The following is a 10,969-nucleotide window of genomic DNA, read 5'->3' on the forward strand; positions in this document are numbered from 1 at the left end:
GTCATAGTCATATGACTTGGTACTTGACGCATTCTCGCTGCATGCTAACGTTAGCATTTTAGGCTTGCGCCTTGCAGAATTGCCTCGTCTAGTTTTTTTGCGTGGTGTTCTAATCATGGATGTTTTTATTTTGTCCTTAGAATGCGGCGGCGGCCAATAAAAAACTGGCTGCGGGCCTCACTTTGGATACTCTTGCCTGATACAATAAATATGTCTGTTTTGTTGTGTTTATGAATAGCGCTATTATACACGGCCTGTTTAGCGAAACATCCATTGTAAGTAGAGATGTCCGATAATGGCTTTTTTGCCGATATCCGATATTCCGATATTGTCCAACTCTTAATTACCGATTCCGATATCAACCGATACCGATATATACAGTCGTGGAATTAACACATTATTATGCCTAATTTTGTTGTGATGCCCCGCTGGATGCATTAAACAATGTTTTCCAAAATAAATCAACTCAAGTTATGGATAAAAATGCCAACGTGACACTGCCATATTTATTATTGAAGTCACAAAGTGCATTATTTTTTTTAACATGCCTCAAAACAGCAGCTTGGAATTTGGGACATGCTCTCCCTGAGAGAGCATGAGGAGGTTGAGGTGAGCGGGGTTGAAGGGGGGGCGGGGTTGAGGTGTGTGGGGGTGTGTGTGTGTGTGTTGGTATATTGTAGCGTCCCGGAAGAGTTAGTGCTGCAAGGGGTTCTGGGTATTTGTTCTGTTGTGTTCATGTTGTGTTACGGTGCGGATGTTCTCCCGAAATGTGTTTGTCATTCTTGTTTGGCGTGGGTTCACAGTGTGGCGCATATTTGTAACAGTGTTAAAGTTGTTTATACGGCCACCCTCAGTGTGACCTGTATGGCTGTTGACCAAGTATGCTTGCATTCACTTGTGTGGGTGAAAAGCCGTAGATATTATGTGATTGGGCCGGCACGCAAAGGCAGTGCCTTTAAGGTTTATTGGCACTCTGTACTTCTCCCTACGTCCGTGTACACAGCGGCATTTTAAAAAGTCATAAATTTTACTTTTTGAAACCGATACCGATAATTTTGGAACCGATACTGATAATTTCCGATATTGCATTTTAAAGCATTTATCGGCCGAATTGTAAGTACGGTAAATTCATGCATTTACAAGAAACTCCACCAGGTGTCGCCACATCTGACTGTTAGCATTTAACACATCCCTGCCCCACAGAGCCACTGAGCACAGACACTATTGTACAAAAGGAAAGGGGTTTTATTCACAGTTTGTCCCTTTTATTCATTACAGAGGAAAGGCGAGGAGGTGTCATGGAGCTTACAGAGGAAGAGTGGACAACGCCGGAAGGCGAGGAGGGGAAGTAGTCGAAGACGTTTTCTTTCGGCCTTTTTCTCTCCTCCCCCTCTGACATGTGGTCACTTTGACACGGCCATCATCTCTAACCTGAACACATTCTTTCTTTTTCTTTGTTTTCTAGCCAAAAGGACCTCTTCAGAATGGGGAATGAGGCCTTCAGGTGGTCTGCTCCCCCCACCGCCAGTGGGCTCCCGTCTCAGCGAGAAGGCCCCTGGATGGAGGTGAGTGGACGCAAAGACAGAAAGATGGTGAAATGATGTCACACTGTCGTTTTATTGAAAAGCATCCCCTGTTCCCCGTAAGCCAACACAGACATCCCGCGAGCCCTGCGGGGCGCGGTCGAGCTGGACAAGTCTTTGCTTTGAACCAGAGCGGTGGCGGTGGAGGGGTGGGCGCCCCACGGGTCAACACGGAGGGCGGAACGAAGGGGAGGAAGATAGGAAGGAAGGGGAGAAAGGGCAGAAAAAGCGAAGGGATAGTCGTCTTTCTTCTGGTCTTCTCTTTCTTTACTCCTCCTTCTCCTCTCCGTGTGTGATGACGTAGCAGATGTTCTTGTAGTCCACGTTGCCCGCGACATCTGGGGGGAAGGCGGCCCACATGTTCTTGATCTGAGGAAGCAAAAACAGGGGTTTTTAATACTTTTATATTAGGGTTTTATGCATTTGCAAAAACGCAAACTGTAACCTGCTATTATTCTCAACAAAGAAAAGTCTCATTTAAAACATATGTATGCACGTACAACACTTAAAACCTTTAGCATAAGACAAAGTTGTTGTTTTTTATATTTTGTTGTTTGTTTAGTACAAATTAAATAAAGACATTAATTATTGTTTATTTATAATAATTATTTCCTTACTATGTTTTTTTATTTTCTCATTTATTTAGTTACCGATTGAGTACAAACAAATGTTAGAAATTGCTATAGTATGAAAAGGGGTAAGATCAATTAGGTTCTGCTTCCTCCTCCTCCTTTTCAGAGATGCTGTCATGAGAAACTGTAAATTTTGTGATTTTATGCATGTTCGAAATGACACATAACCATGTTACCGATACCCACCACATTGACTTGAACCATTTTTCAATGTATTTATATCAACACAATATTCAAGCTCGTTCCTTATTCTCTTTTATTACATTATAATTGTTTGATCGAAACAAAGTCAGCAGGACACAATTAATAAACAAAAGCATAAACTATATTTTAAATCATTTGTTTTTTTGTCCTCAAAGTCCTCCTGTTCCCTGAGTTGTAAACAATAAAAACAACAACAAAAAATATATTGTGAAAATAAAATCAATCTCATTGACACCACCAATTTATGGCTCGATCAACCCTTGTACTGATTGTGACAATGCTGTCACACCAACAACTATTTTATCCTCTCTAACTCTTATTAATCTACGTATTAATTTCCAAACTTCCATCTAGGCTTCTTGAACTTACTAAGCACATATTTCTTCTCTTGTTTCAAGCTCGCTTAGCTATTAGCATGCCTGCTCTTGGCTTACTCGGTGTGTATAGGGTTTAGCCTCGTCCTCCAGTGATAATAATACTTATCAAATAAGGAACACAGTTTATTTGCACCAGTGGAAGTGATTAACTGTATGGAGACACGTAATTAGTTGCTAGCTTGCCAGCCCGGGGACAAAAATAAATACAAGGATCGGCGTTTGTGATCGGCATTAATCAAAAATGGCAATTACATACTTTTTAATGAAAATCGTCCGACACTGATCGGCACATCACTAGTTGATACACTAAATGCTAACAAGGAATATAGGCGGTAAGTTTACCTCCTCCTTGGAGAACCTGTCGCACTGAGTGGTCAGGAGCTCCTCCAGGCTGAGGATACAGAAAATGTATTAAATATTCCACACTCACAAAATGCAGTTCAATAATAGATGGATTGTACACAAAAAAAACCTAAAATATGTCCAATGAAAAGCACATATGACAAAATGTGGGAAAAAAACATAGTGATAGTTTGATCTTGGAACAGATCGAGTCTGTTTCCATTACAGTGAATCCCCGCACATACGCAGGTTTTTTAATTATTTTTTATTTCGTTATTGATAGTTTCTCCAAAATTATGCAGTCTAATGCTTCATTGATCATTTTGTTTTGATAGTTATTACAATTTGAAAATGTGCGTGACTTCCTAATGCGAACATCTGTGCTTTCAGTTAGATCAGGGGTGTCCAAAGTGCGGCCCAGGGGTCATTTGTGTCCCAAAGCTACTTTTTTAAAGGCCCGTGCCACTTTCTAAAAATACTATTTCAAAAAAATAAAACATAAAAAAGTGGAACAAAAAAGCGTACAGGTGAAATGTAAAGTTTGCAATGTTGACTCTAATAACACATATCTGCCATACAGGCGGTTTTTTCCCTTAAAGCTATCATTGCTCAAAAAATAATAAACAGCCATTATTGACAGGCTCCAATTACTTCACAACAAATACTACACTTTGAAATATTTGTTTTAGGGAAAATACTCCATATTTTGTGTTTGCCATAAAGGGCATAAAACAAACAAAAAAAAGTATAACCGGCGGATAGATTTTAAGTTGATTTAAAATGTAAACGTTAAAAGTAAAAAAAAAATTGAATGTGATATATGACTTATTTTTAACACTTTTATGAGTGGGGCCTTTGTGGATGTCTGAGAATTTTAATGGGATTTATTTTAAACTGTCATTGTTGTTATGAATTATTGACATATTCAAGGCTCCATATGCTTCACATCAAATATTCCTCTTCGAAATATTTTTTCAGGTGTTTGCCATAAAAAACAAAACAAGTTTTCCTTGATAAAAAGGCATAAAACAAAAAAAACATTAAAAAATGTATACAAAATATAATGGACAACTAGATCTGTAGTTGATCAAGATATTTAACCATTGAAAGCAAAAAAATAAAAAATATTTTTGACTTATTTTCAACAGTTATGAGTGGGGGCACTTTTGGATCCCTGATAATTTAGTGGGATTTTTTTTTACTGTCAAATCAAAATCATCGTTATGAATTATTGAACTATTCAAGGCTCCAATTACTTCACATCAAATATTACACCTAGAATTGAGAATTGAGTTTGCTAAGTTTGCTAAATTTTTGAATGAAAGAAAGTGCTGTTCTAGATGTGCCCACTAGATGTCGCAATAGCAATTCTTTGTATCTTTGTAGATTATGCTACATATGTAAACAAAAAATAAACCACATGATGTTAGTGCACCAGTCAAGGAAAATGAACCAACTACATAAATAACATCCTGCAATTTGATTTTGATATTATTTTTTTTATCTCGATAGATTGAAAATTAACACCAATGAGTTGACTGATGAACATTATCACATAATTTATTCAGAAAGTATAAATAACGACAAATAAAGATGGAATACTATTAACCGCAACATGTAAGTGGAAAAAAAACCTAACAACATCATGATTTGTACATTTTCAGAATGTGCTTGTTTTGTTTTTAAACAAAACAATCTGAAGTTGTCTTTATTTTTAAGTTATCGTACCGTGATTTTACCAGTCCGGCCCACTTGGGAGTAGATTTTTCTCCATGTGGCCCCCGATCTGAAATTAGTTTGACACCCCTGATATAGGGCAATCAATACATGCCCAATTATCTGAGCACGACATCCATACTCTAGCTTTGTGTTATGGCTAAGTAATGATACTCTGTGTGTGTGTATATATATATATTGTTTATATATTTGTGGGGAGTCCTAAAAGTTAAAAATAATTTTTTTAACATGACGAATATCAAGGAAGGTGTTTCGGGCACGTCCGACCGGTAGGAGGCCACGGGGAAGACCCAGGACACGCTGGGAAGACTATCTCTCCCGGCTGGCCTGGGAACGCCTCGGGATCCCCCGGGAGGAGCTGGACGAAGTGGCTGGGGAGAGGGAAGTCTGGGCTTCCCTGCTTAAGCTGCTGCCCCCGCGACCCGACCTCGGATAAGCGGAAGAAGATGGATGGATGGATGGATGGACGGACGAATATCAAAAATATGGAAAAGTTTTGGTAACCCCCGTACTAGACGGTGACGATTCATTACGTGAAAGTGCAGTGAAAAATCCAAACTCACAACTGCTTCTTGATGGTTCCGGTACCCTCGGGGTCCAGGACTTTGAAGGCGCTAAGAATGACGTCCTCGGGGTCAGCGCCTGTGAGAAGACATTTATTTTGAAAGGCGGAGTGTAAAAGTTACAATGGAGAGCGACGCCTCACCCTTCAGCTTCTCTCCGAACATGTTGAGGAAGACGGTGAAGTTGATGGGGCCGCTGGCCTCCTTGATCATGGCCTCCAGCTCCTCATTCTTCACGTTCAGCTGGCCTGGAGACACAAAGTGGCTTCAGTCTCAGGGACTGAAAGACGCGTGCGCTCGTGACTCACCCATGGAGGCCAGCACGTCCCTCAAGTCATCTTTGCTGATGATGCCGTCCCTGTTCTGGTCGATGATTGTGAAGGCCTGCCAGTGGGACGAGATGGAGATTAGTTTGACGCCATTTTGAAAAGTAAAACCAGTCGGATGCTTGTCAAGAAGAGTATCTGATGACTTGAGACGGAGGGCTCTTACAGTAATTACATTCCTAAAAAGCGCCTGCATCAGTGCCGGCTTTCCTTACGAGTTAATTTGGGATCGCGAGGGAACAGCTGTGTGATCCATCTTCTCAGCTTTGACGCCATCTTGGACGCACGGCTCGCTTTTTTGTGTCGCGCCGATCATTCCTAGGGTGGGACGGGTCTGGCAGCGCACACGGCCTCATCAGACTACCTCACGCTGACCCTACTGACCCCCCAGCAGGCCCTAAAGGTCGTTAATAGCCTCCCTTGAGATCGTATTGAGGAGAATGAGGGTATGGAGGGGGCTGCTTGAGTGACTGCGGGATGGTGGAGGTGAAAGGTCACAAAAACAGAAAGACGGTGTGAGATATTCCTTCTCCTCCAAACGCCTAGTTTGTTGTAGTGTCGGGGACAAAACAGCAACTGCTGTGAAAGTGGATCTGATCAAAGCGACTAACTAATTCTGCTGAGGCAGGAAACGAAGTAAGCTGGGCTTCTATTGGCTGTTTTGGGACGTGGGGGTGGAGCGTGGGGGGTAGTCTCACCTCCTTGTACTCCTGGATCTGGCTCTGCTCGAACATGGAGAAGACGTTGGAGGAACCTCCGCCTCCTGCTGCCTGCCTCCTCTTTGCCTTCTTGGGTGCCTACACACACACGCATGATTTCATCAGTTAGTTCATTAGTTAGCTCAATAGTGGACCACCTTAATGCCTCCACCTCTACTTCATCACATGCAACATTTACGTTTGCTTACTTATTTACTTGAATGTATTTACTTTTTCATACGCACATACTTGCCTACTTATTTACTTACTTATCTTCTTCTTCATTTGCACATTTTTAATGTCATATTTTACTGACCGGTCCTTTTTTTCTTGACTTGTATTTTCTTTCTTGTTGCTTGTATCCTTCATTTCATTGATTTTCTTACTTTAGTTTCTTACTTATAGTATTTACTTCCGGCACGTCTTATTCATCAGTTTTCCTCTTCCTTATTTGCACACATGTATCACACATTTATATTTGTATTTTTACTTTTTACTTTTTGTCATACTTTACTAACTTGTCCTTATTTCCTTGACATTTTCTTCTATCGTTGCTTGTCTTGAATTATTTTTCTCACTTTTCCTTACTTATTTATTACTTATTAATTCTCTCCTCTCTTTCGTCCTTATTTGCGCACATATTTCCTTTCTTATTCGCTTTACTCATTTACTTGTCTTTAAGAAATGTTCTTACTTTTGCTTATTTACCACCTACTTACTTATTTACTTATTCGTTACTTATTCGTTGTCGCCTTGATTTTGTTTTTATTTGCTCACTTATTTCCTTTCATTCTCACTTTACTTGTTGTTTGTTTACCTAATCATTTGCGTCTTTTATCGATTTTCTTACTTATGCCTACTTATATTGTACCTACTTTTATTTATTATTAATTCTCTCCTTTCTCGTCCTTATTTGTGTACATATTTCTTTTCTTACTCACTTTACTTATTGACTTGTCTTTAACCCATTTTCTTACTTTTGCTTTCTCACCTCCTACTTACTTATTCACTTATTTTTTACATATTAGTTGTGACCTTCTTTTTGTGCATATTTGCTTACCTACTTCTTGTCATACTCACTTTACTTGTTTGCTTACTAATTAATTTGCGTCTTTAATCAATTTTGTTACTTTACTTCGTTATCTGGGCACTTATTTCCTGTCATCCTCACCTACTTGTTTACTTGCATCTTTAATTGATTTCCTTACTTTTACGACCTTACACTCTTACTTATTCCTTCTCTTCTTCCTTATTTGCGTACTGACACATACTTATTTCTCTTGTTTGCGTACTTACTTGCTCATTTATTTACTTTAACTTCCTTATTCATCATACTTGTTACCAATTTCTTTACTCTCCTTCCGTAATTGCTCTTATTTATACTTCCATGTTTTTCTGACAGCAATTCAACTTCAGCTAATTGCTGTGTCTGCGACTTTGATTGCTTCAACACCCACATCAGCGTTGGCAATCGGAGCGTACTGTGCATATATTTGCGCTCGGTCTTAAAAATGCAACGTCACGAAAGCATCCTCACTCGGGTATTCCAAGGTATAGCACAACCAAAAAGAATGGTGATCCGGCGGCAAAGCGCAGTGAGTCCACGTCGGGCTTAAGGATGCTACTCACCATCTCGAGAAGCTTTGATCGGAAGTTGGGACGATGAAGAAAGAGAGGAGAGGGTGAAGCCGCATTTGTCTGTCGCCCTCGGGGGGCTTATATAGCCCTCGGCCTCCTGGTCTAACTTTAGCCACAGCCTCAAGTTTGGATGGGGGATCAAAACGAGCGAGAGGGGAGGATGCTTAGGGATGAGCGGGTGGCAAACGCGAAGGAGACAGAATGGCGGGGACGGCTTCTCCCCTTACAGGAGATCAGAAATAGACCCAAGAGTCTTGGAATTAAGTAAACCCGATAGCGGCGGGTACCTCGCTGTCAGGTTTTGCAGTCCCACGTGGACTAATAAGGACATTGAGGACATGGATGCTTGGTGGACCAGAAGAGAGTATCCCTCCACCCTCCTTGTGTTGGACTCGCCGACCGCTCGCCCGCTGGCTTTATTTTTGGGTCTTCCGCGGACGATCGAGGACTGAGACGCAAGCATGCGAGTGACGCGGCTCTCACCGTGTATGTGCACAGACATACAGATATAACATTTATTAATATATCGATTGGTGTTGTATTTATGAAGACAATCATCTCTGACGTGTTTCTGTCAAACCTCCACAAGAATGAGAGTGAAAGTATTGAAGGGTAACAACCAGAAATATCAATTTAAAGCCCTCACATTATTCATACAATATTATATTTAATCACTTCATATTTTTTAAGCATTCGACTAACATCGATTGGCATTTGAGGACTGATCGGCATCGCCATTACATGAATATATATACTGCATATAAATAGTGTGAGCGTGCCTGCACGTGTATACGTGTCTGTCCACATATATAGGCCTCTAAACGTATATACAGTATATATATATATATATATATATGTATCTATGAATATGTATACATGTACATGTATATGTATACATATCAGTGACGTGCGGTGAGGTTCATGGCTGGTGAGGCACTGACTTCATCACAGTCAGATTTACAAACATATGGACCCTAAAGAGTATCTTACTCACCATTTGATTGGCAGCAGTTAACGGGTTATGTTTAAAAGCTCATACCAGCATTCTTCCCTGCTTGGCACTCAGGATCAAGGGTTGGAATTGGGGGTTAAATCACCAAAAATGATTCCCGGGCGCAGCGCCACTGCTGCCCTCTGCTCCCCTCACCTCCCAGGGGTGAGCAAGGGGATGGGTCAAATGCATAGGACAAATTTCACTACACATAGTGTGTGTGACAATCATTGGTACTTTAACTTAACTTTAACTTTACACATACAAACTGTAGCACACAAAAAAGCACATTTAATAAAAAAAAATGTTATTATGGTCTTACGTTTACTTATAAATGAAGTCCATGCACTTCTCCTTTTGAACAAAAGCATCGATAACTTGTTTATAGAAGTCTTCCTTTTTTTCTTCAGTTTTAAAAGTCTCTCTGTCTCGATGGAGATCTTCCTTTAAGTATTACCTCCTGCTTCGATTGAAAGTCCAGTTTAGAAAACTGTTTTATTTTAGATATGTAATCCTCCATGTTAATAGTCCAGGCAAGAGGAAAAAATAAACGATCGCTGCTAACTGTTGCTGCTTGTTGTCACTTCTTCTGCAGCCGAGTAGTCGCAGAAATGCTCCCTGGGATCACTAGCGCCCTCTACCACCAGGAGGCGGGATTACTGCGAGCCTCACACTGCGTCTTTTGCAGCCGTTTTATGATTGCTCAGCACAAGAAATAAGTTACCCATACAGTTGTTGACAAAATACACTGTACATTATATACCTCAGCTAACTAAACTATGGAAATGTATAATATAGTTCATATAGCAATACTGTCTCACTGCACTGCGATGAGGTGGCGACTTGTCCAGGGTGTACCCCGCCTTCCGCCCGATTGTAGCTGAGATAGGCTCCAGCGCCCCCCGCGACCCCAAAGGGAATAAGCGGTAGAAAATGGATGGATGGATGGATGGATGTCTCACTGCACAGCAGGCCAGCAGTTAGCCGAGTCATTGCGCAATCCATGGTGAAGCTCAACTCAGTGACGTGCCTCAACTGGCTGTTGATCACCGCAAGTCTCTTCTCAGTATTTGAACGGCAAATGTGAAAATTTAGCGATTTTGAATAAAAAATAATCTAAAACTGGTGAAGATAAATGGAAAATAACTTTATAGTATAATCACTGGATACATATAACAATTTAATAATTTTTTTTTCTTTTAAAATTTTTTTTCTTTCCATGATGGCACGTGAGGCCCCGCCTCACCTGCCTCCCCTGACTGCACGTCACTGATATATATGTATATATATATGTATACATGTACATGTATATATATATATGTATACATGTACATGTACAAACCCCGTTTCCATATGAGTTGGGAAATTGTGTTAGATGTAAATATAAACGGAATACAATGATTTGCAAATAATTTTCAACCCATATTCAGTTGAATATGCTACAAAGACAACATATTTGATGTTCAAACTGATAAAAAAATTTTTTTTTGCAAATAATCATTAACTTTAGAATTTGATGCCAGCAACACATGACAAAGAAGTTGGGAAAGGTGGCAATAAATACTGATAAAGGTGAGGAATGCTCATCAAACATTTATTTGGAACGTCCCACAGGTGAACAGGCAAATTGGGAACAGGTGTGTGCCATGAATGGGTATAAAAGTAGATTCCATGAAATGCTCAGTCATTCACAAACAAGGATGGGGCGAGGGTCACCACTTTGTCAACAAATGCGTGAGAAAATTGTTGAACAGTTTAAGAAAAACCTTTCTTTATCATCAAAGGGTTCAGAGAATCTGGAGAAATCACTGCACGTAAGTAGCTAAGCCCGTGACCTTCAATCCCTCAGGCTCTACTGCATCAACAAGCGACATCAGT

The 10,969-nt window shown here is 40.3% G+C and overlaps 1 protein-coding gene across 1 annotated transcript; it reads right to left on the reverse strand.

Annotated features, from left to right (window-relative positions):
- Positions 1–1,224: 1,224 nt before the first annotated feature.
- mylpfa (myosin light chain, phosphorylatable, fast skeletal muscle a) lies at positions 1,225–8,199 on the reverse strand. Its single transcript, XM_061981365.1, has 7 exons — positions 8,092–8,199; positions 6,463–6,561; positions 5,747–5,822; positions 5,582–5,686; positions 5,439–5,517; positions 3,139–3,187; positions 1,225–1,952 (listed from the first exon to the last, which is right to left on the reverse strand). Exons 1-7 carry the CDS (start codon positions 8,092–8,094, stop codon positions 1,851–1,853), a joined length of 513 nt encoding a protein of 170 aa, XP_061837349.1. The 5' UTR covers positions 8,095–8,199; the 3' UTR covers positions 1,225–1,850.
- Between the last annotated feature and the right edge of the window lie 2,770 nt (positions 8,200–10,969).

The sequence above is a fragment of the Nerophis lumbriciformis genome, linkage group LG24 (genome assembly GCF_033978685.3).
Source record: "Nerophis lumbriciformis linkage group LG24, RoL_Nlum_v2.1, whole genome shotgun sequence".
Taxonomy (NCBI): Eukaryota; Metazoa; Chordata; class Actinopteri; order Syngnathiformes; family Syngnathidae; genus Nerophis; species Nerophis lumbriciformis.